Below are 26,005 nucleotides of genomic sequence, written 5' to 3'. Positions count from 1 at the left end.
GAATAATGAAGCGCTCAGCAGACGTTCCTCCCTTCCCCCCGCCCCCATTTTCTGGCAACTCTGACGTGAGGGCTTGGCCTCTCTACTCAGGAGTTGCAGCCAACTTCTTCCAGGTAACTTCTTCCCTATTATTCCCTATGGGAATCGTTCTCCATAGGGAATAATAGAGTGCCCAGTAGACATTTCCCTCCCCCGCCCCACACTTTCTAAAGGGGGGGAGGGCCTCCAAACCAGGGGATCCCCTGCCCCCTCCCTCTCTCTCACACACAAATACTTACTAGATCTTCTTCCGGAGAACTCTACTTGCTGTGAAAACGAAAGGAAAAAAAGGGAGGGTCTGTTCTCCGAAGCCCTTCCTGTTTCCTGCTTCCTGCCCAGCCTTAAAGGGGCACACATTTTACAAACGACTCAGGAGCTCTACAACAATATGAAGCCTACACGTATGTTCTCCCCCCACCCCCACCCCCGCTTCCCAATTTTTAAAGAGCAGGAGATGAGGCTGTGAACCCAGGAGTCCCCCGCCTAGATTCCAGAAAGAGAGGAACAGGCATACTGACAGATAGTGTTTGGAAATAGAAGTGTTTGGAAATAGAAGTGTTTGGAAATAGAAGTGAAAGCCTGTTGGGTGGGAAAACAACAGCAATGAACACAGATTAGATCCAACCATACCACTAGGTCAAATCAGGGGCTTTGTTTCAGGAAGCAGCTGTAAAAAATGACGTTTCTGCTGATACAGTTTAGATTGTCTTCCTTGGGCATCAAAACATTCTAATCTGGAGTTTCCCATTCACAGGGTCGTGACCTGGCACAGTCCATGGAAGCCTCAATACCAGGTTGAAATAAAAGCCAAAGCTAGCCCCGCCCCCAGCAAAGCATGAGCTCTGCTTTGCTTGCTTGCTTCCCCTTCTCTCTGTTGTGCAGAGAAAAGCTAGCCTTGAAGACTAACACAGGCTGCAAAGCCTGAGATCTGTTTGGCTTCCTTCCTTCCCCCATCTCTGTGTTGTGCAGAGAAAAGCTAGCCTTGAAGACTGCCCTGTGTGGGTGGTACGCAGTGCTGGCATTCCTGATGGCAATGGCAACAGCACTCCCAACTGCATACACTGGCCAGTGCTGTTTAGGAAGGGGTGTGTAGGTGGTGCAGGCAATTGAACATGGGCATTAGGAGTGTTTGCAAGCTGGAGAAGACCATACAAAGAGATTAGGGCTGCCAACCCCCAGGTCCGGGAGGGGAATCTCCCACCTGGGAGGTTCTCAACCCGCCGGCCCACATTTCCTTTCTCTTTCTTGGGTTGGCAGGGGGGAACCTGGAACCTGGAAGTGACACCATCAAAATGGCAGCACCCATGCGGGGGCCGCTCTAGGCATTTCTGGGAAAACTCTATGGTTTTCCCGGATGCTCTAGCCATTTGGGAGGTTAAAACTCTATGGTACGTGTGAGGGTGGAAAGAGAGGACCCTGGGAATATATGAAAAAGTTGCAGACTGCCCACTTTCCACCCCCATTTTTGCTTAGCATGAGTTTTGGAGAGATTTTTCTGAAAACATCGTTACTTCAGAAGAAGAGGCAGGTTTGGGGGAGTGCCCTGGAAGTGATATCACAGGAAGAGGCGGAGTTTTGGTTCAGTGTGCCCTTGGCCCTTGACCTGGAGGTGACACCACAGGAAATGACATAATTCCTGGCTCCTGGCTCCAACCCCAAAGTCTCCTGGCTCCACCCCCAAATTTTAGTGGGCCATGAAGGAGAAGTGTAAAAATAACCGGGCCATGGGAAAAAAAGTTTGGGAAACTCTGTCTCCATCTCTGAAAAAAAGCAAGATTACCATTTCCAAAGCTTACGTTTCCAAAAATTAGTGAGAAACCACTGCTATGGTTAGAGATATTGCTGTAGATTGCTTAAGCCATGGAATATCAATTTATTTCTTAAATGCTCCTTTGGAGGCTTATTAGGAATGGCAGGAAACCTGCATCCATTGCTATTTTATGCCCATGTTGTGTGGTCTTTTGACTATCAATCATTCTTTGTTTAGTTTTCTCCCCTGCATTCTGAATGAATTACATCATTAAGACAATTTAGGTCATTTGCTAGAAGATCAGATTCTGACCTGCTCAGACCTTTGAGGAAATCAGAAGTGAACTGGTAGACTTGTGTCAGTTTGCAAGCAGCACTGTGTAAATCAGAATCATCCCCCTGGCTTTTTGAAAGCACTCCGCACTTAGTCTCCTGTTCTGTAACCACACTTTGTATCCGCATGTGGTTCTGAAAGGCACACAACATCAGAAATATTTCACAGCAGAATTTAAACACTGTGATTCAATGACTGACTGCTCTGTAGGTGCTCAGATAAAACAGTGATTAAAGGTTTGTAACGCCTCCTCTAGAACACTCTTACAGCAGCGCTTGACACGATCGATCACAATTAAGGTCGCCAAGTACAATTCAAGAAATATCTGGGGACTCTGGGGGTGGAGTCAGGAGACTTCGGGGGTGGAGCCAGAAGCAAGGGTGTGTCAAGTATGATTAAACTCCAAGTGAGTTCTGTCCATCACACTGAAAGGGACTGCACACCTTTTAAATGTCTTCCTTCCATTGGAAATAATGAAGGATAGGGGAGCTCACAGAATTGGACCCCTCTGGTCCAATCCTTTTGAAACTTGGCGGGTACTTTGGGGAGAGGCCCAGGATACTGTGCTGAAAATTTGGTGCCTCTATCTCAAAAAACAGCTTCCCAGAGCCCCAGATACCCACAGCTCAATTCTCCATTATACTCTTGGGCAGGGTCCCCAACCACCGGTCTGTGGACCAGTACTTGTCCACGGACTGTCTGGAACCGGTCCACGAAGCCTGCCCCCCCCCCCGTGGCACTGTGCAGCCTTGTCGCCCCCATCTGTCCTCGCGCGCCTCCACCACCACTCTCCGTTTTAAGGCAGAAGAAAGGGTGGTGAAGCGCCGCCTTCCCCGTCTCCTTAAGGGCTGACCCCACCCTCCCTGCGCCGATCTCGGTGGGAAAAACCTTTGTAGCAGCAGATGGCAACCTGCTGAAGAAGCGGCCCTGCCCTTGCCTCGTCTCCACTTCCTTCCTGGGCGTGGGAAGGAAGTGGGGTGGAGACAAGGGCGGCACCGCTTCTTCAGCAGGTTGCCATCTGCTGCTACAAAGGTTTTTCCCACCGAGATCAGTGGGGAGGTGGTCAGCCCTTAAGGGGCCAGGGAAGGCTGCGCTTCACCATTCTTTCTTCTGCCTTAAAACGGTAGAAACGGAGGGTGGTGGAGGAGGCGCCACGACGAGAAACGGGGCAGGAAGACTGCACAGCCGCGGAGGGGGTGGCGGTGAGGCTGCACGGCTGCCAGGGGGGTGGCGGGGAGGCTGCGCAGTCACGGGGGGGTGGCGGGGAGGCTGCATGGTGCCGTGGAGGGGTGGGGCCAAATTTGGTGCCCCCACCTTGCCAGCCCTGGGGCCACGGTGAGTGGGCTGGCCCTGGTGCCGGTCCCTGGCTCCACAAAGGTTGGGGACCACTGCTGTAGGGGAATCAGTCTCCATAGGGAATAATGGAGTGCCCAGCAGACATCCCCCCCCAATTTTTCTTATGCATTTTTTTTTTACCATTATACATACCCTGAGCCCTGTTTTTTACAGGGGAGCATGGTCTAAAATTAATTTAATGAAAAAATAAATAGAAAACCAAGTAATAAGACCAAGCAATAAATCTAGAATTCCTGGAGCACAAAAAAAAGCTGCAAAATTAGAAGCTGCTCAGGCAATCCCAACAAGCTTTTCAGGAGGAGGAGATTGGATTTACATCCCAACCTTTACTACCTGAAGGAATCTCAACGCTGCTTACATTCTCCTTTTCCTTCCCCTCCCCAAATAGGCACCCTGTGAGATAGGTGGAGGTGAGACAGCTCTCCCACAACTGCTCTTGAGCAGAACTTGTGACTGACTCAGAGTCACATGAGCAGGTGCATGCGGAGGAGTGGAGAATCAAACTTAGTTCTCCCAGTTAGGAGTCTGTGCACTTAACCACTACATTAAAGTGGCTTTCCATTTAAATCTAAAAAGCCTGGAAGAATTTGGCTTTTTCTGTCTTCTGGTCCCAAACCATGCTTTAAGTGTGAACAGGAATGGTTTTTTTGCAGGGGGGGGGGGAGGGAGGAGTGGGGCTTTTGGACAGGTAGAGAGTTACAGCAGGCTGACATCTCTCACATTGCCGGAGGACACAACACAGCTATTTACTGACTAGGAGGGCTCTCCAGCAGTGGCGTAGGGAGGGGGTGGCGGATCGCCCCAGGTCTGCGGGGTCTGGGGGGCCCCTTGGGGGCCCCTCAGAAGCCGGCTGCACTCGCTGCCTTCCCCGACCGCGCGCGGGGCCGGGCGGCGGCGGCGGCCGGTAAGCAGCGGAGAGGCCAAGGGGCCCCTCAGAAGCCGGCTGCACTCGCTGCCTTCCCCGACCGCGCGCGGGGCCGGGCGGCGGCCGGGAAGCAGCGGAAAGGCCAAGCGGCCCCTCAGAAGCCGGCTGCACTCGCCGCCTTCCCCGACCGTGCGCGGGGCCGGGCGGCGGCGGCCCCTCAGAAGCCGGCTGCACTCGCCGCCTTCCCCGACCGCGCGCGGGGCCGGGCGGCGGCGGCGGCCGGGAAGCAGCGGAGAGGCCAAGGGGCCCCTCAGAAGCCGGCTGCACTCGCCGCCTTCCCCAACCGCGCGCGGGGCCGGGCGGCGGCGGCCGGGAAGCAGCGGAGAGGCCAAGGGGCCCCTCAGAAGCCGGCTGCACTCGCCGCCTTCCCCGACCGCGCGCGGGGCCGGGCGGCGGCGGCGGCCGGGAAGCAGCGGAGAGGCCAAGGGGCCCCTCAGAAGCCGGCTGCACTCGCCGCCTTCCCCGACCGCGCGCGGGGCCGGGCGGCGGCAGCGGCCGGGAAGCAGCGGAGAGGCCAAGGGGCCCCTCAGAAGCCGGCTGCACTCGCCGCCTTCCCCGACCGCGCGCGGGGCCGGGCGGCGGCGGCGGCCGGGAAGCAGCGGAGAGGCCAAGGGGCCCCTCAGAAGCCGGCTGCACTCGCCGCCTTCCCCGACCGCGCGCGGGGCCGGGCGGCGGCGGCGGCCGGGAAGCAGCGGAGAGGCCAAGGGGCCCCTCAGAAGCCGGCTGCACTCGCCGCCTTCCCCGACCGCGCGCGGGGCCGGGCGGCGGCGGCCGGGAAGCAGCGGAGAGGCCAAGGGGCCCCTCAGAAGCCGGCTGCACTCGCCGCCTTCCCCGACCGCGCGCGGGGCCGGGCGGCGGCGGCCGGGAAGCAGCGGAGAGGCCAAGGGGCCCCTCAGAAGCCGGCTGCACTCGCCGCCTTCCCCGACCGCGCGCGGGGCCGGGCGGCGGCGGCTGGGAAGCAGCGGAGAGGCCAAGCGGCCCCTCAGAAGCCGGCTGCACTCGCCGCCTTCCCCGACCGCGCGCGGGGCCGGGCGGCGGCCGGGAAGCAGCGGAGAGGCCAAGGGGCCCCTCAGAAGCCGGCTGCACTCGCCGCCTTCCCCGACCGCGCGCGGGGCCGGGCGGCGGCGGCGGCCGGGAAGCAGCGGAGAGGCCAAGGGGCCCCTCAGAAGCCGGCTGCACTCGCCGCCTTCCCCGACCGCGCGCGGGGCCGGGCGGCGGCGGCCGGGAAGCAGCGGAGAGGCCAAGGGGCCCCTCAGAAGCCGGCTGCACTCGCCGCCTTCCCCGACCGCGCGCGGGGCCGGGCGGCGGCGGCTGGGAAGCAGCGGAGAGGCCAAGCGGCCCCTCAGAAGCCGGCTGCACTCGCCGCCTTCCCCGACCGCGCGCGGGGCCGGGCGGCGGCCGGGAAGCAGCGGAGAGGCCAAGGGGCCCCTCAGAAGCCGGCTGCACTCGCCGCCTTCCCCGACCGCGCGCGGGGGCCGGGCGGCGGCGGCGGCCGGGAAGCAGCGGAGAGGCCAAGGGGCCCCTCAGAAGCCGGCTGCACTCGCCGCCTTCCCCGACCGCGCGCGGGGCCGGGCGGCGGCGGCCGGGAAGCAGCGGAGAGGCCAAGGGGCCCCTCAGAAGCCGGCTGCACTCGCCGCCTTCCCCGACCGCGCGCGGGGCCGGGCGGCGGCGGCCGGGAAGCAGCGGAGAGGCCAAGGGGCCCCTCAGAAGCCGGCTGCACTCGCCGCCTTCCCCGACCGCGCGCGGGGCCGGGCGGCGGCGGCCGGGAAGCAGCGGAGAGGCCAAGGGGCCCCTCAGAAGCCGGCTGCACTCGCCGCCTTCCCCGACCGCGCGCGGGGCCGGGCGGCGGCGGCTGGGAAGCAGCGGAGAGGCCAAGCGGCCCCTCAGAAGCCGGCTGCACTCGCCGCCTTCCCCGACCGCGCGCGGGGCCGGGCGGCGGCCGGGAAGCAGCGGAGAGGCCAAGCGGCCCCTCAGAAGCCGGCGAGCGGCGCCGCCTTCCCCGCCCGCGCGCGGGGCCCGGCGGCGGCGGAGGCGGGGAAGCGGCGGAGAGGCCGGCGCAGGTCACTGGAGGGCCTCCAGCGACCAGCGCCGTCCTCTCCGACGCCTCCCCGGCCTCTCCGCCTCGTCGTGGGGCCAGCTGTGGGCCTGCTTCAGCAGAACTGACAAACTCCTGCCTGGCTCCAAATGCCAGACATCCCATTGCCTGGTTCAGCAGGGCCTGCATCAACTCACTCCGAATGGATGCTGCCCCGCATGGCAGCTTAGAGGTGAGGAAGGGGTTCTTCCAGGGCTGGGAAGGGGTTGATGCGTGGGAGCTTGCCAAGCCCTTCAATACAAGCAGCTGCCATCTGATTGCACATTGTGAGGGGAGGATTAGCAAGGGGTCCATGTGGGCAGGGGCTTCCATCTCTGGGTGGATGTTGTGGGGTGCATGTAAACATAGGATCCTTCTTCCCTTGCAGATGCCTGAAACAGGCTGGAAAGGCATGATTCAGGTATTAATTCATCTTGGAAATACTGAATGCACATCCCTTCTCACCAGTTCAGCTCACTATCTGCTTGCTTGTTGAAGCAGGGAGTTGATCTAGTGCCAGGCAGTTCAGCCATTCAAGAGCATCTCAAGACTACTGGCCAGGCAAGTTTTTGCATATTCAAACAGCACAGGGCAATTGGCAACATTTCACACATCTTGAAGGGCGGGGCTTTTTTGTAGCAGGATCTCCTTTGCATCTTAGGCCACACACCCCTGCTGTAGCCAATCCTCCAAGAGCTTTCAGGGCTCTTCATGCAGGGCCTAACTGAAAGCTCTTGGAGGATTGGCTGCATCGGGTGGGGGTGGGAGGTGGCCTAATATTCAAAGGAGTTCTTGCTGCAATAAAAGCCCTGCTGATAGGAATCCTGCCTCCCCCTGAAAGATCTGCGATCTCTGCTGGCTGCTCAACAGCTGCTCTTAAAAATGAACACAGAGGAAATTGGTCGGTCAGTCAGTGATTATAACTAAATGCTGTTTAAAGAAAAAAAGTCTAAACAGTTTGTGTTCATTTAAGCGTATGTTATCATGGAGATTTTTGTGCATGTACAAGTTTGCCTCTCATTATGGGAGTTGAAGAATCATCTGCACGTGATTTGTCTGGAGAAGCCTCAGTTTCAACGTCTGGGCAAATGCCAAAGCAGCTTGACAGGAGTAATCAGCAACTGCGGAACCTACCTGGTCTCTTCCCCTGCTCAATCTCTTCATCCCTAGCCCTGGGATGGGGACAGAGAATTTCACTTGAGAGTATCCAGGGAACCAACTCCTAAATTGGTGCAACTGGAAGAGTTTGGTGAGCCATGATCGCTGGAGCTCGGTGGGTCAATCTCTGATGTCTCCTGGCTGCATTATGACTCTGGTAAGTGAGTGGAGAAGTTTCCTGTCCCAGAAGAGGGGAGCAGACTATCTCCAGAGGAAATGTCTCTGTTACATCCGAGGGGCCTGCAGCTGAAATCAAGCCTCCGGGGTGCCGTGCGGCACGCTGAAGCAGCCTGTCGGTCACTTCCGGGTTCCTGTCCTGCATCTCGACCTGTGTTATTAGTGACAGGCTGCTTCGGTGGGCCGCTGCGCCGCCCCCCTGGGTCCCACAACGATGGGACCGATGCCACAGGGACGGGCTCGAAACACTCTATAACCCCTCAAAAGAACAGCAGTCTAGCTCGCTTCCCCCAAGCCCTGCCGCCATAAGCCTCAAGGGGGCTCATTTTGCGGCATCTCCCGGCGGGAGGGTGGCACCCGCACAGGACACATATCAAATGAAAGAGGGGGCGTAGGGCTATCAGAAACAGCCGGCGGAGGGAGTCGGGAGCCCACCCCACTGGGGGATCCACACCCCGAAAGTGATGAAGGTGGCGCAGATAGAGCCAACAGAGCAAACAGGACAAAATAAATAGGCTGCATTATGCAGCACAGTTGAGAAAGTGCCTTACCCCATATACTGATGAAGTATATACAGGATTTGAGAACAAAATTGTTTCCGGCGGTGATATTTGGGGGATTTTTGGGGACGTCACAGGAAGTGCTGTGAAGTCACTTCCTGCTTCCGGCAGGTGGCGCGGGGGAAATGATGTCACACGAAGTGATGTCACTTCCCGTTTCCGGCAGGTTGCACGGGGGAAATGATGTCACAGGAAGTGACGTCACTTCCTGTTTCCGGTGGCGTGCACACACGTAGGGGGGCCCACATAAATCTTGGGCCCCGGGCCCCCAAAGCCCTAGCTACGCCCCTGCTCTCCAGTCAGCAAAATCTCCCCGACATCAAGGAGGATTCAAGAGATGAGTCAAATGTGCCTCATTAAGTTGCTTGTTGGCATTTTTCTGCTGAAGCAGAGGCTTTGCAGTTACTGCCAAAGTCTGAACAACTCTAAGGTCTAGGTTTACAACTAGCTCCTGGCTGTGTCTGGAAACCTGATAAGGGTTAAAGGTTGACCTACTCGGCTTCTTCAAGATTTATGGACATAATTATTTATAGCCAAACAAAGGTCTTATTTAAGATGAAAAGAGGCATCTCCCTGCTAATATGTCCTCTCATATGGACATATCGAAATAATAACTGTAGCAACATTTTAATCAAGAAATTGGCAAGACTAATGAATGAGGATTATTTTCCCATTTTAAATGTTTGCTTTTATTTTTGATAAAAGTACTCATGCCTGAATGTCTTTTATTCCTTCTTAGCTGTGAAGAGAAATCTGCCATGTGACTGTTTTTATATTTATGCTAGGGGATTGTTTGGTTTGTACCTATATATAATAAAAAAAGACTATGGGACACTTAGAGATTCTATTACCTTGGTTGCCATGGTGAAATTGTTTTTTGTCCAAAAAGTGAAAGTAATTGTCTTGGAAACACACTAAAGTATTTGCTTTCATTTTGTTCTGAGCTTTTTTGCTATGGTGAAAGGATGCTAACTTCTGACAGTCAAAAGTCAATGTATATATCTTGAAAATGCTCTCTCTTTATGTTATCTCTTTACATTTTAGACCTAACATTATAATAAGCACCAGAAAAAAACCTGATAGAAAGGGTTCTTCAGATCAATCTGTTACTTCAGATATGATGCAAAACTAATTAAACAAATGGGAATTAGAATAGGCAGCAAAACAGAGGATCTTGGAAATAAATTTGAAGCCTCTGAAAAACAAATGGATGAAAGTTTGCGAAAATTAAAACAAGAAATGAAAGATGAAATGAAAAAGCCTGAAGGAGCAATGAGCCATATTACTCACGAAGTTAAACAGATCAATGATAAAGTGGTAGTTGTAGATAATATAAGAGATTAATAGAGAACGTGAGAGGCATTTAAATTTATTTAGCCCTTATGGACTTGAGAGAGAAGGAACATTGTTTGAGGCTAAGAGGTATCCAAGAAGAAAGTGATGAACAAATCAGAGAGAGGATTATACTACTTTTGGCCAATTTTTTACAAAGGGAAGAGGAAGACATAGAATCAGAAATTGATAAAGCATACAGAATTAATTCTAGATTTGCTGCAAGAAATGTCCTGAGGGATTACAAATGTTTATCTTGGAAGGTAAATACTGAAAAAAACCTGGATAAAATAAAATGAGAAGAGAGGGAAAGTACTAGGGAATAGATCTATTTCTCAACAAATTAATTTGTTCATCTGATGCGGGAATAAATTCCATGCTAAATCAGTCAGTTCTCACTTATACTCCGAATGAAACTTTGTTGGTCTTAAAGATGTCACTGAACTCCAACTTAGTTCTTACATCTGTTTATTAATTCTTTTATCATCTGTATGCTACTTGCTCCTATTTACAGGTCCTAACTGCTTTAATCCAATCTGAGCTATACTTATAGCTCAGTTACGCATCTTGACTTTAATTAGCACTTCCTGGCAACTAATCCCCCTCCCCTCTATCTATATGTAATGGTCGAGGAAGTGTTGTTTCAATGTAACTGGAAAAGTGTGCATGCACACAAAAGCTTTGTTCGTCTTAAAGGTGCCGCTAGATTCAAACTCTGTTCTGGAATAAATTTTGTTAGTCTTTAAGGAGCCATTAGACTATTTTATTTTGCTGTTGCAGACTAACATGAATAACCCATCTGGTGTTCTGTTGTTATCTACAGCACTGTGGTTGAATACATCTGCTTTCTGTGAATGACAAGAGAACATGAGAATGACTGAAGGAAATTAAGCCATGCAAAGGAAACTGTCATGAAGTAAACATATAGACAAAGAAGCTTGTGTTCTGTCACCACCAAATGTGGTGAAAAATAGGCTAAACTCCATCATGAATGGTGGCTCATTACAGACCAGCACTTTGGGCCGACTCAGACGCCTCTGAAGTCGGCCCCAAAAATCCCTGCAGACAGCAACATCTACTGGGCGTCCCCATGCCGCACTCACCCCATCCTTCAGGCTGCTGCGCCCGGCTCAAAAAGCTACCACTTTGGAACTGATAGCAAATTTTTGGACCAACTGACAGGCACCTCAACATCGGCTGGAAGGGGAAGGGCGCGCGGGAGGTGACTTGGTGGTCTGGACCTGCCAAGCCGCCCCAAGCTGATCCATTTTTTTTTTTAATGCAACCAATTAGAGTGCTAATGCACTTCTGCATGCCAACGCTTTCCCCCCAAGGGAAAAAACAGGGAATCCAGCTTCTTGGGCACCTTTCCGTGTGGAGGTGCCCAGCTGCCTCACAGACCAGACGGGGCCGCTTCGGTGGGGACAGTCTGGAGACTCTGGGAAAGCTTTTTTTGAGCCGTCCCAATTTGGAACACCTCCCAGCTGCCCCAGAATGCCCGTCTGTTCTCAGCCGTAATGTCATCATTATAAGAAATAGGGAAAAGGCATTATGGCCATGATCCAACATCAAGAATTATTGGGAATTACTTTTTAAATATATTAAAGACATGACACTATATGAAATACCTCAATTGACACTTTTTGACGGGCTAAGATGTTTATGTCTACCCCTACACTGTATCCTCTTGCCATGAACTAACCAGACAATGCATATCAGTAACCCTGAACACTTTTGTAACTGATGAGTGAAACTGTCTGCATTCCAATCTGAACTATATAATTGCTGCTTTGCTTTGCTTTCGCTTTTGGCTAGTGGACGCATCCCCAAAATGTTACCTCAGAACCTTGTTAGCATGGCAACCAAGGTCGCGCTGGAGGAGATCAGGAGAGCCAGTAGATAGAGCACCCGAACTGAAGGGGGGGAGGAAGAGGGGTGTAGAAAGCCCGCCAAATGTACTCGCTATTTTTGCCGTGCTTTGCTTGAATTGTTAACTGCCCATTGAGGGTATATAGGTGGTGCCTGCAGGCTGGGACTCTAGTTTCAGCAACTTCTTGTATTGCCTTAAGATGCTGGGAATAAATGTCTGAAGTTATCCTTTGCGTGTTCCTTGACTCTGGGGTCTGACATATTGCTGAAACTCCATTATCCTGGGCTGCCTGACCATGGCTGATGAGCAGGATCAAACCACAGGAACAACCACGGCCACTCCAAGCCCAAGCTGGAGGTGCCTAAGGTGACTCCATCCATGGTCACCGTCAGGAGAAAAGAGTGGGGAGTATTGATTTCCGGGAGAGTATTATCGAAGATCTACATAGCGATGCTCCCTCCCGGTTCCGCACCTCGGGCCTGCAATGATTCTCCTGGCCATGGGGGTTTCAAGGAGAGGATGATAGCCTGGACCACTCACTGAGGAGTGGGTTCAGGGACAGTTCGACCGAGTGGGTGCAAGAAGCACTCAGCACGCAGAGCCGGCAGCTACGAGATGAGATGCTAGCCATGAATGCATATTTGGTGCAGGAGATGCAAGGTCTCAGTCGCCAATTACAGGACATCGCCACACAAGGGGCAGGGGGGCCACCTTGCCAGCTACCACTGGCGGATTTACCTGGGCCACTTCATAATAGGAACTTGGGGGGGGAGAAAAAAGGGTGTAGAAAGCCCGCCAAATGTACCCGCTATTTTTGCTGCACTTTGCTTGAATTGGTAACGGCCCACCGAGGGTATATAGGTGGTGCCTGTAAGCTGGGACCCCAGTTTCAGCAACTTCTTGTATTGCCTTAAGATGCTGGGAATAAATGTCTGAAGATATCCTCTGCGTGTTCCTTGACTCTGGGGTCTGACAGTTTAATGGGTATTGATTTAAAGACTGGAAAATAAAAGATCTATTTGAAACTATAACAGCAATTATCTCAAAACTGGGCAAGTCAGAACCACCGTCTTGTTACTAAAGAGTATGTGGTATAGGTTTAATTATAAAATTAACAAGAAGACCTTAAATCAGAGAAAGATTTTATCAATTTATTTATTAGAACCTGGATGTTGTTTATTATTGGAATGAAAAATACAAGATGAACTCTTGAGCCTGCCTTATAGCGAATCAGACCACTGGTCCATCAAGGTCACTGTTATGTACTCAGACTGGCACTGAATCTGAGGTCAAGGTCTTCCATATCACCTATTATGATTCCTTTAACTGGATATGGGACCTGAGACTAGGGTTGCCAAGTCCAATTCAAGAAATATCTGGGGATTTTGGGGGTGGAGCCAGGAGACTTTGGAGATGGGGCCAGGAGTCATTGGGGGTGGAGTCATGACCAAGGTTGGAACAAGTACAATTGAACTCCAAAGGGAGTTATGGCCATCACAATGAAAGGGACTGCACACCTTTTCAATGCCTTCCCTCCATTAGAAAGGACACCTTTTTGAGGGCTCATAGAATTGGCCCCCCTGGTCCAATCCTTTTAAAACTTGGAGGGCATCAGATGCTATGCTGCAAATTTGGTGCCTCTACCTCAAAGAACTTCCCCCCCCCCCAGAGCCCCAGATACCCGCAGATCAATTCCCCATTATTCCCTATGGGAATTGTTCTCCATAGAGAATAATAGAGTAGAGTGCCCAGTAGACATTTCCCTCTCCCCGCCTCTTTCTAAAGTGGGGGGAGGGCCTCCAAACTGGGGAATCCCCTGCCCCCTCCCTCTCTCTCTCTCTCACACACACACACACACTTACTGGGTCTGGTTCCTCCACAACTTTACTTGCGCAGAAAATGAAAGCAAAACAAACAGAGGGTCTGTGCCCTGATGAAACTGCTGCTGACCCTTCCCCATGAAGCACTTCCTGTTTCCTGCTCAACTTAAAGGAACGCATTTTTAAAATGGACCTGTTTGCAGGTTTCTAAACCTGCCAGAGCTCTAGAGGTACATGGTGACTGTGGGGGTGGGGGCAGGGGGAAGCCTGTAAAATCGGGGGATCCCCCACTGGAACTTGGGGATTGGGAAGCCTACCTGAGACCTTCTGCATGTCAAGCATATGTTCTACCACTGAGCTATGGTCTCTGTAGAACTTAGGGTTGCCAGATCCCCCTGGCCACCGGCAGGGGATGGGAGGGGGGGGTAGGGTTACCACATCCAGGTTGGGAAACTCCTGAAAATATAGGGATGGAATCTGGGAAGGACAGGATCCCCTGTGGGTTAAAATGCCAACAGAATCCACCCTCCATAGCATCCATTTTCTCCAGGGGACTGATCTCTGTAGTCTGGAGAAGAGCTGTAATTCCAGGGGATCCCAGAAACAGCCCTGACAACCTTGTTAAGACAACTACAGTTATCAAGATTTTAAAGAAGAAAATGCACTAATATGTCCTGTAGAATTCTAATCAGCTGAATTTTTAATTCAAAAATGAAAAGAGAGCCAGCCAGTCATTTGGGAAGCATTTTTAGCTGATAAGTTTTTCCAGGGAGTTGCTATCTTGCTCAGTACTTGTAATGCATCCAGTTACGGCAGTAAAACTACTCTGCTTCTGTTTTGTGTGTACAGCTTGTACTGGCTGACCATGTCCTTCTCACACAAGCACTTGAAGAGCTGATATTTAACAATGACTAGGAAAGTAATCATACTACATTAATGCTAAATCATTAGTGCATTCTGGATGAGCCTCCTGCTTGGCAGCCCGTCTACATAATAATCAGAGGCCTACCAATTCCCCCTGAACTTAAAAGATAACGTACACAGAAACTCCACCATGACTCCCTATCACCAGCACCCACCACCTCCCTATCTATTTTCCTTCCTTCCTTCCTTGCAGCTCTCAGACATCTGATGTTTATTCTATGTGGCTCTTACATTAAGCAAGTTTGGGTACCCCTGTACTAGAGGCTCATTTGCTTACAACTGGGAAAAGTCAATGGGACTCTGCATTGGAGACTGGAAATGTTACTGGACAACTGATCTTCCTTCAGCAGAGGTTTTGAATATTTTCCTGCCTGATTTGATTATATTTTTGAGATGAATTTGCCAAACACTAGAACACCATCACGGTTTCTTCCTCAGTGGATCAGACCCATGAAAGAATCAGAGCTTTTGGGAACTGGAGACGGGTTCCGCTTCTGAAATTGTCTTTTGGGTCCCAGAATATGATTTAATTGATAGCCATGCAAGCAACACTGAAAACTGTTAAAATACAGTTAATGCACTTTATCATACCACTGATTATTCTAAATCACAACTAGTAACTATTTGCTTTTTTTTTGCAAATATATTGTTACCACTTTAGATACCAGAGAACTGCTATATAATGCAAGATCTGGGGAACCAACGGACAAAGCACTCTATTTGGGCTAGAAACACAACAAGAATCTGCAGGTAGTTACAGGTAACAACATATGAAGCCAGGTCAAGAAGCAAGCAGCCAAACCCTTCAGTCATTTATCTTTTCCTCAACCACCAGCTTCAGTGGTTGTGCTGAAGAATAACCATAAAACATTTTGCACACTGAAGTACTAAAACCACCAAGATAAGAATTTAGAGGACTGTGCCATAGCAAACATAGATGGCTACCAAGTTGGCAAGCGTAGTAAAATGAAACAAAAAGTTACCTTCATTTCTGATGGTGAATGGAGAGTCTCCCAGTCTTTTGGATGAAAACTGACCTCCCAGCGACGTCATTAAGAAGCAAAGAGTGAAAAATCCAATTCCCACCACAAATAACCTATACATGGAAATAAAAAGAGGAGACACCATCAAGTATACGTTGTTGTAAGTATTGGTCTCCTGTTGCTACATTGTTCTTCAGCTGATATAATGCCATTTTTCTGCATTGTACCTATACTATGTATCATGTCTAACATGCTGTGCTCACTGAGATTTCTGTAATCTTGGTCCCAGTACATTGCTTATTAAATGTCTATTCATATTTATTGTATTGCCTTACACTGTGTAATTTGCTGAGTGTCAGTGAGAAAGGCAGACGATAAACATAGAAAATAAAACAGCTATACAACAGACCTGACCTGGATAGCCCAGGCTAGTCTGATTTTGTCAGATCTCAGAAACTAAACAGGGTCAGTCCTGTTACCCCAAGGGGAGGTCTCCCAATTATTTGGGTGAATTTAGCTCTTAGAGAGGCCTTTTTCTTAAGAAATCTCCACCTAAGTTTAAGGGGACTTTTCCATTACAGAAACTCTCAGAAATAAATTAGACTGTAGCTTAACCAAGAAAGGTTCTTTTTATCGAAAGAGGAAATAATAAAACAGAGAAATAAACGTATACTGAAAAACACACACACACGCTAATGGAAATACAGGGAAAGTGGGAATATAGAAAGGGTTGGGGGGGGGGGAATTATAGTTACCAAACTAGAAGAGGCAAGTTCCACAGAGAATATAATGAAATGGCCAGCACTATGGGAGTGAGGTATGGTACTGAACACATGTGCACACAGTGGGGCTGTGTATCTAATTATAGGGCAAAATGCTACCTGACGGCATAGTGATGTGATTGCCCCCTCAAATGATACCTGATGAGATTAAGTAAAAGTAAAACAATGTGATGGGGAAAGGCTGAACAGCATTCCCAGGAATGGACAAAGACCTGGGGAAGCTCGTGGTATTTTGCATATTTGTAGCTAATGGGGCTGTCCGGTGTAAACTGACCTTGGGCAGTTCCGCAGGGCCTGTAAGACAGTCCTCTTCCGGTTGGCAAACAACTGATCAGTACTTGAAAATTTCGAATAGAAGGCTGTAGTATGGTACTTTGGTAAATGGCTTTGTTTTACTGTTTTACTGTTTTTTATTTATTTATTTATTTTATTCCGTAACTTATATCCCGCCCTTCCCACAAGTGGCTCAGGGCGGCTTACAACAAACAATAAAACAATAAAATTGGAACAAAGTTATTACATTTAAAATCAAACATTTAAAAACCTAAAAACCTTAAAATTTTTACATTGAAGCTATACAGTATAATCACAAAAATCTAGAAAGCTACATTTGTCCGGTCAGGCGTAGGCTAACCGGAAGAGGGTCGTCTTACAGGCCCTGCAGAAGTGAGTAAGATCCCGCAGGGCCCTCACCTCTTCCGGTAGCTGGTTCCACCACATAGGGGCCATTGTGGAAAAGGCCCTGTCTCTAGTTGTTTTGAGACGCACTTCCTTGGGCCCGGAGATGGTGAGCAGATTTTGAGTCCCAGACCTCAGTACTCTCTGGGGAACGTGTGGGGAGAGATGGTCCCTCAGGTAGGCAGGTCCCAGGCCATATAGGGCTTTAAAGGTAATGACCAGCACCTTGTACCGGACTCGGTATATTATTGGAAGCCAGTGCAGAGGCCGAAGACCCGGCCGGTTTACTGGTTTATTGTTTAAATGTTGTAAATTGATGTATTTTAAAACTTCATCCTATGTTAGAACTTTTGTGTTGTGAGCCGCCCTGAGCCGCTTTGGTGGGAAGGGCGGGATATAAACTAAATAAAATGAAAATGAAATGAATGAAAGTGTTAATGTTATGCCAATGAGATTATTGAATAAAACTAAAGGTGCTAATGTTTCTCTGATGACCCTTGGGCACAGAATCGGAGAGGCTATTGGGTTATTTGAATAGTCTATTAATTACCAGAGAAGACATTACCAGGTGCAATGAGATCATGTCAGGGTAGGGATTGTTTCTCCTGAGAAGCCCATTGTGGAAATTAAGTATCTCTTTTTAGGTGGGGAGAGAGTTTCACAGGCTAGTCTCTGACCAGGGTCCATTTTGTTTGTTCCAGCTCCATCTTGGTTCCATTTCTGGCCAAGCTGTGTGGTACACAAATATGATTTTTTTTTGGGGGGGGCGAGATGTTAAAAAGGGAGGCATTCTCTACAAACTGCCCTTTTGCAAGTGGGGTCTATGTACTAATAGTCCTGGTTAGTAGTTGGGTGGGAGACCTCCAAGGTCATAACACAGAGGCAGGCAATGACAAATGACCTCTGAATGTTTCTTGCCTTGAAAACCGCATGGGATCATTATAAATCAACCAAGACTTGATGGCACTTTTCATCAGATGCAACATACAGTGGAATTTCTTTTATCCTATGTTTCCATTAAGAGCTGCTTTCATGGAGCTTTCCAAAAAATGGGTGTTACATATAAATTCAACATGCATCCACCATGCTTCCATATGATAGGGAGGGGAATATTCCAAATGCAAGGTATGTCTCTTGTCAATGCAATTACAAGGCTTGGGAGATTTCTTCAGACAGGATGAAATGAGTGCATGGAGATGGGACAGCGATCATGACAGTAGACCTCATCCTGACCTCATTATATTCTCGTACCTACGGCTTTGTGATCATGTACTCAGCATGTACACATGGGGATACAGCATTCTGCAGGATTCATGAGTGTAGAGTAGATCATCTATACATGTACAACTGTAACCTCTTTATACCTTCCAATTAATGTGAGGTGAGGAGTAGAGCCTGTTGCACTGATCCTACATCTACACCCATTCCACCTTGATAGTGGCCTAAAAAGGACTATCAGGTGGTGCATTGAATGGTTCTTTACAGAACCACAGGTGTGTGTGTGTTTACATGCTAGGTAATTAAATTAGCTTTAGGTAATGACTATGAAATACATTTGTTGATACACTAAATAAGAAATGACAAAGCCATCCAACGTCACAGTTTCTTATTCATTGATAAGCAAATGGGCTGTGAGCTTGATAGGAGTAAAGACTGTGTCAGCTGGAAGAAGCAGAGCACTTCCCTCAGTCAAATAACTATATTTGTATTTAGAAATGAATGCTTTTATGCCGCAAACCTTCCAAGTCAAAGCCACTAGAACGTTCTCCTTGTACTAGCACTCCTGGAAAGAATATCACCATTTCTGCATAATTGCCATTTATTTCTGGAATGTTTTAGCCCCTCCAAACCAATAAACAGGATATACTGTGGACTTTAAATCAGCCTAACACTAATAAAAGATTCCATTGGGAAACAGCTCTGGCTTCAATTTTGAGATGCTTCCCAGTTGGCAGGAGCTCCACAGTTGTGGAAATCACCAAGAATTCCAGTATTAATGCTGCTTGGCCAAGTCCAAAGGTTTGCCATTCCCTGCTAATCAGAAAAGGTGCTATTCCCCTCTTGACCTTTCTGTGGTCAAAGAGACTTCTATTCCATGAACACTCCCAAGTTGTTTACTACAGTAAGTCCCAAAACTAGAGGCGAGGGGAATTCTGATTCAAGATCTCACAAGATAAGCATAAATTAGAAGACTAGCAAAAAGTGTGAAAGCTAGGAAAAGGAGGGAAATCCTTAACCCATTAAGGTCCTATCATTGAGGCGGGGGCGGGGGGCTGTTCTGAGAAAGGCTCAAATTCAGACATTTGACATGGGGGGGGGAGGATTCCCATTTGGCACACTGCAACCTAAGAAAGCGGAAGTGAGACAATATGGGAGGGGGTCTTCATATTGATGAGACTCTGTTCACCAGGTCTAAATAAAGGGAGGGGGTATTTGATTTTAAACAAAATGGATTATTGTTTAACTTGCTTTGCAGAATGATCCATTGTAGAGATTATGCGCTACATCATAGCTCGTTCATAATCAAGTACATAAATAATGATGTTCTCACCACCACTGTACTCATTTGCCCAGGGCTTTTTTGTATAAAAAGCCCAGCAGGAACTCATTTGCATATTAAACCATACCCCGCACTCGCACCAAACTAGCTGGAATTGCATTCCTGTGCATTCCTGCTGGAAAAAAAAAACCCCTGCATTTGCCCCAGCCAATAAATTTTTTTTGATGTGGTTCATTTCAACCACTTCTGCATTACAGTGCACTACAAGGCAGAACAGTCATAATGTTGCAAATTATCTCTTTGCACAGAAACTCCCTGAAACGGCACCTCTCTTTTCTCTGATTTCTTCTTAGGGGTGCCAGGTCCTTGGCTCTCGAAAGTAATAATAATAATAATAATAATAATAATAATATAATAATAACAACAACAACAACAACAACATTTTGTTTATATCCCGCCCTCCCCGCCGAAGCAGGCTCAGGGCGGCTAACAGCATTTCATACAATAAGTTATATAATGGGTATTAAAAACAACATTAATCTTAAAACATTCTAGTTGAGTTAAAAATCAACATTTCTGGTGCTATTCTATCAGCAAATATGATGGCGAAGTCACTTTAGGCGAATCCATCGATCGTTCAATCGGCAAAGGCCATCTTAAAAAGGATGGTCTTGCAGGCCCTGCGGAACTGTTCAAGGCTCCTCAGGGCCCGCACTTCTTCCGGGAGCTGGTTCCAAAGGTGTGGGGCTGCAATAGAGAAGGCCCGTGTACGAGTATTTTGGAGTTTTGCCTCCTTTGGCCTGGGGATAGTCAGCTGGTTCTTCCCCGCTGACCTAAGAGTGCTCTCTGGGGTTCATATGGGGAGAGACGGTCCCTCAGGTAGGCAGGTCCTCAGCCATATAGGGGGTAGGGGGTGAAGGGCAATGTTACCATAGAGTTTTGCCCAAAATGCCAGAGCATTGCAATGCAACATCCCCAGCAAACAATGATGTAATTTGTTATGTATGTGGATTAATGTTGCTATTAACCAGGTTCCTTCTTGCCTCATTGGAGCCTTTTAGGTCTGAGCTTGGGGATTCGGGAACAATGGTCAGTAGGATCAAAATCCCTGCTCCAATCACATGCCCCCTGCTGCTTTAAATGGCCCAATGGCGTCCTAATGTGGGAACCTTGAACTATATACAGTTGGCCCCGTTAGCCCAGTAAAGCTGTCTTCTAGTTCAGCCGCTTGTTGTTTACTCACACAGTCGAGTCCAACTCTTTGTGACCCCATGGACAAAATCACACCAGGCCCTCCTGTCTTCCACCATCCTCCGAAGTCTGCTCAAATTCGTGTTTGTTGTATCAGTAACGCTGCCAAGCCATCTCATCTTTTGCCGTCCACTCCTTTTGCCTTCTGTCTTTCCCAGCATCAGGGTCTTCTTCAGTGAGTGCTCCCTTCTCATTTGGTGGCCAAAGTATTTGAGCTTCATCTTCAGCATCTGACCTTCCAGGAAACAGTCGGGGTTGATTTTCCTTAGGACTGACTGATTTGATCTTCTTGCAGTCCAAGAGACTCTCAAGATTCTTCTCCAGCACCACATCTCAAAAGCATCTATTCTTCTGCACTCAGCCTTCCTTATGATCCAGCTCTCACAACCATACATCAGTACTGGGAATACCATCGCTTTGACTATACAGACTTTTGTTGGCAGGGTGATGTTTCTACTTTTTATTATACTACCTAGGTTCGCCATAGCTGTCCTCCCAAGCAGCAAATGTCTTTTAATTTCATGGCTACAGTCGCCATCTGCAGTGATCCTGGAACCCAGAAATGTGAAGTCTGTCACTACTTCCATGTCACTACTTCTTATTAACCCAATAAGGTCCTATCATTGATGTGAGGGGGGGGGGGCTATTTGCCAAGGTGTGATGGGGCCAGAAACATGATCTTAGTTTTTTTTATGTTGAGTTTCAAGCCTACTTTTGTGCTCTCCTCTTTCACCCTCAGCAAGAGGTTCTTTGGGTCCTCCTCACTTTCTGCCATTAAAGTGGTGTCATCTGCATATCTGAGGTTGTTGATGTTTTTTCCGGCAACCTTAATTCTGGCTTGAGCTTCATCCAGGCCAGCATTCTGCATGATGTACTCTGCATATAAATTAAATAAGCAGGGTGACGATATACATCCTTGTCGAACTCCTTTTCTTATTCTAAACCAATCAGTTGTTCCATATCCCATTCTGACCGTTGCTTCTTGACCCTCATACAGCTTTCTCAGGAGACATGTGAGGTGGTTTGGTACTCCCATCTCTTTAAGGACTTGCCACAGTTTGTTGTGATCCACACAATCAAAGGCTTTAACGTAGTCAATAAAGCAGAAATAGACGTTTTTCTGATACTCCCGTGCTTTCTCCATAATCCAGCGAATGTTGGCAATTTGATCTCTAGTTCCTCTACCTCTCCGAAACCCATCTTGAACTTCTGGTAGTTCCCGATCGACATACTGCTGAAGCCTAGCTTGCAGGATCTTTAACATGACCTTGCTGGCATATGAAATGAGTGCAATGGTGTGATAGTTTGAACATTCCTTGGCATTACCCTTCTTTGGGATTGGAATATAAACTGACCTTTTCCAATCCTGTGGCCACTGTTGTGTTTTCCAAATTTGTTGACATAATGTGTGCATCATTTTATCAGCATCATCTTTTAGGACTTTGAATAGCTCAATTGGGATACTGTCATCTCTGATTGCTTTGTTGTTAGTAATGCTTTCTAAGGCTCATTTAACTTCACACGCCAGGATGTCTGGCTCAGGGTCAGCAATTTCACTATCATGGTTGTCAAGGACATTGAGATCTTCTTGTATCATTCTTCTGTATATTCTTGCCACCTCTTCCTTATCTCTTCTGCTTCTGTTAGGTCCCTACCGTTTTTGTCCTTTATCATGGCCATCTTTGCATGAAACGTTCCCTTGATTTCTCCAATTTTCTCGAAGAGATCTTTTGTCCTTCCCATTCTATTATTTTCCTCTATTGTTCCTTCAGGAAGGCTTCCTTATCTCTCCTTGCTGTTCTCTGCATTCAGTTGGGTGAATTTTTACTTTTCACCTTTTCCTTTCGCTTTCCTTCTTTCTTCAGCTATTTGTAAAGCCTCATCAGACAGCAACTTTGCTTTCTCCAGGGTCTCAAGCTGAGGTTTTTCACACCTATTTGCCTGGTTTGGTTTCTTGCATGATGGGCCCAAAACACAGTAGCCAGCCAGCAATGGCCTCCATTAGCATGGGTGTCTCTTTAAAATGTAGTGGGGCCTAATGCTGGGTGGCAAACTGGGCATCCGTGTAATACCCAGAAGCTATCGTTACATTAGGGCTGCCAAGTCCAATTCAAGAAATATCTGGGGACTTTGGGGGTGGAGCAAGGAGACATTGGGGGTGGAGCCAGGAACAAGGGTGTGACAAGCATAATTGAACTCCAAGGGAGTTCTGGCCATCACATTTAAAGGGACAGCACACCTTTTTAAATGCCTTTCTTCCATAGGAAATAATGAAGGATAGGGGCACCATCTTTTGGGGCTCATAGAATTGGACCCCCTAGTCCAATCCTTTTGAAACTTGGGAGGGTATTTTGGGGAGAGGCACTAGATGCTATACAGAAAATTTGGCACCTCTACCTCAAAAAACAGCCCCCCCCCCCAGAGCCCTCGATACCCGCAGATCAATTCCCCATCATTCCCTATGGGAATCGTTCATGGAGGTTCATGATGGCTCTGGGGGCGGGGCTTCCCCTGCCGGCCAGCTGGCTGGGGGAGGGGGGAAGCCTGTAAAACCGGGGGATCCCCTGCTGGGACCTGGGGATTGGGAAGCCTACGTTACATACACCAATAACCAACATGCATCTGGCAACTGCAGCTTCACTGGGGCTGAGAGAAGTCTGGGATCAGTGCTGGGGGGAGGGGAGGGGAGGGGAGGCATCTGCTCCTGCAGCATGCCCAAGCTACATGACCTGTGTTGACTTGGATCTTAGTGTTTGATGCTTGTGCAGGGGTCATCTTCTTCTCTGGGCAGCAACTGGCATAATGCCCAGTTCCCCTACAGTACAAGCAGAGATTCAGGGCATGGCGTCTGCTCTTTTCGTCCACTGACAAGTGAGGCCAAGCAGCTCTCAGCTGCATGGGCTCTCCATCTGCCTCTGTCAACCTCCCAGGGCCAAAGGAAACAGCTGGAGCAAGGGAAGGTTGCTGAAATTCCAGCTGGGGACGGGCTGCTTTCTGTGCCTGTTTCCAGCCTTCCAACCTTCCATCAATCTGGAGGGCTGCAGGCTGCTCCATGCTGCCCACCTCATTGAGTATCTCTTCTGACGGCCCTTCAAGGTCCTGGATTATCAGGGCAGTTTCATTCCAGCCCACATCTAAAGCTAGCAGCTGGAACTCCATGGTGTAAGTGGCAACCATTCCCTTCCCTTGTTTGAGGCACCTTACTTCAGCTAGCATTCTTCTCAGCCTTCAGGGGATTGGCAAATGCCACACATACAGGTTACAAAGTCAGTTGAATTATTCTGCAAGCAGCAAGGAAATGGCCCTTTAGCAGCCTGTCCCTTTGAGAGGCTCATGAGGAAGCAAACTTTTGTTCTGTCATTGGGAAAATCCCAGGCACGAAGTTCTATGTATAATTTACACTGAGCAAGGAAGGCAGAAAATTCCTCCACATCCCCCCAAACTTGTCCAGTGAATTCAGGGGGCATTTTCCGGTGGGGGGCTGCCTGTTGCTGTTGAAATGCAGCCAAGGGTTGGGTGAGCTGTGTTACATGATGTGCCTGAAGCACCTGGTTCTGAGAAACCAGATCAACAGGGCTGCCAGCTCCATCCATCCCACTGCTGAAAGGATGTTAATAAGGATGGAAACAAACTATCCTGCTGGCCAGTGCCCTCCATGCAGGCACACAGGTGCAGTTTCTAGGCATCTGAGTTTGAAGAGCATTTTGAGGGCCAGGAATCAAAATACAGTTTCAAAGTTCAGACAGAGGGTAAACAACACTCACAGCTTCAAGTCCAAAGGGCAATCCGAGAACAAGGATCCAAAGGTACAGGCCAGGGTCCAGGATGGAGAGGACAATCCAAAGCAGAGGCAGAAGTGTCAGTAGTTAACAGACAAGTTTGCTCCCATACAGCCACTCTCTTCTCTGATGCTTTTAAGCACCAAGCTGCTCAGAAGGTTGTAGTGAGTCAGGCACCTGCCAGCTACCTCAGTCCTGTTCCTGTAAGCACTCCTCCTGACTGTTGGTGCTGGGCCAGTGCTGTGCTGCCAGGCGGGCACTGTACTGTCTGTCTTGAAGGTCTCTCCTAATATTCCTCCTGCAATGTTCCAGAGGCTCTGATGATGGGGGGGGGGTATGAACTGACCAGCAGCTGACCCTCTGTTGCCAGCTTAGGGCTGCCAGTGTATTGATTCCTGACTGAGGATCTATATCTGGCCCGTCCTTAGGGTTGCCAAGTCCAATTAAAGAAAAATCTGGGGACTTTGGGGGCAGAGCCAGGAGACTTTGGGGGTGGAGCCAGGAACAAGGATGTGACAAGCATAATTGAACTCCAAGGGAGTTCTGGCCATCACATTTAAAGGGACAGCACACCTTTTTAAATGCCTTTCTTCCATAGGAAATAATTAAGGATAGGGGCACCATCTTTTGGGGCTCATAGAATTGGACCCTCTGGTCCAATCATTTTGAATCTTGGAGGGTATTTTGGGGAGAGGCACTAGATGCTATACTAAAAAATTGGTGCCTCTACCTCAAAAAATAGCACCCCCCAGAGCCCCCAATACCCACAGATCAATTCCCTATTATTCGCTATGGGAATCATTCTCCATAGGGAATAATAAAGTGCCCAGTAGACATTTCCCTCCCCCCCACGCTTTCTAAAGGGGGGGGCCTCCAAACCAGGGAATCCCCTGCCCCCTCCCTCTCTCTCACACACAAATACTTACTAGATTTTCTTCCTGCAGAACTTTGCTTGCTGTGAAAACGAAAGCAAAAGAAAGGGAGGGGCCGTTCTCCATGGAAATTGTTACTGACCCTTTCCAATGAAGCCCTTCCTGTTTCCTGCACAGCCTTAAAGGGACACACATTTTACAAATGGATCAGGAGCTCTACAACAACATGATGCCTACACCTATGTTCTCTCCCCCTCCACCCCCCCGCTTCCAGATTTTTGGAGAGCGGGGGAGGAAGCTTCAAGTTCGAGGGTCCCCCGCCAGGGCGGGGGGGTTGGGAAGCCTACCCGTCCTCCTGCAATGCCTCTGCCTCTGGCTGTGGGTTGGGGTCAGGTCTGTTGGCTGTCTCTTCCTCACAGGAGTCTTCAGTGTTCCTTTGCTCTGCTGGGCTTGGCTGGTTCATGACAAATCCACTGTGGGGCAGAGTAACTTGATTTTCCTTATAGGGAATCTTTCACCATGAAAAAGGTGATGAAACAATTCACTTCATTATAAAACAATGCCAAAATTAGATCTTTGTTAAAAGACAGGTACATCTGCCATATCGAGTATTTCAACAATGGTGTGGATAAGACTGGAAGACCAGACTAAGGTCCAGGCTCAGGAAATGATGCAGCTAAGAATGCCCTTAACATCCTTCAGTATGGCTCATCTTTCTCTTTCCACTTCCATAAGTGCTGTTGGTTTTCCAAAAATGTGTGAATTGGAAAATTTTCCAGTTCAAATTTAAATATGTAACTTAAATGACATTAGAAAAAGGTAAATAATGTTAGCAAAAGAAG

At 48.9% G+C, this 26,005-nt stretch overlaps 1 protein-coding gene across 1 annotated transcript in view; it reads right to left on the bottom strand.

Moving 5' to 3' along the window:
• Window positions 1-26,005, bottom strand: part of MGAT5B (alpha-1,6-mannosylglycoprotein 6-beta-N-acetylglucosaminyltransferase B) — a 351,897-nt gene that overhangs the window by 313,585 nt on the left and 12,307 nt on the right. Inside the window, exon 2 of the mRNA XM_060252886.1 lies at window positions 15,302-15,414. Coding sequence (XP_060108869.1) covers window positions 15,302-15,414 — 113 coding nt within the window. The remainder of the gene's footprint in view (window positions 1-15,301; window positions 15,415-26,005) is intronic.

Source organism: Heteronotia binoei, chromosome 13, assembly GCF_032191835.1.
Source record: "Heteronotia binoei isolate CCM8104 ecotype False Entrance Well chromosome 13, APGP_CSIRO_Hbin_v1, whole genome shotgun sequence".
Taxonomy (NCBI): Eukaryota; Metazoa; Chordata; class Lepidosauria; order Squamata; family Gekkonidae; genus Heteronotia; species Heteronotia binoei.
Note: the sequence above shows the minus strand (reverse complement) of the source record. Positions and strands in the feature narration are given on the sequence as shown.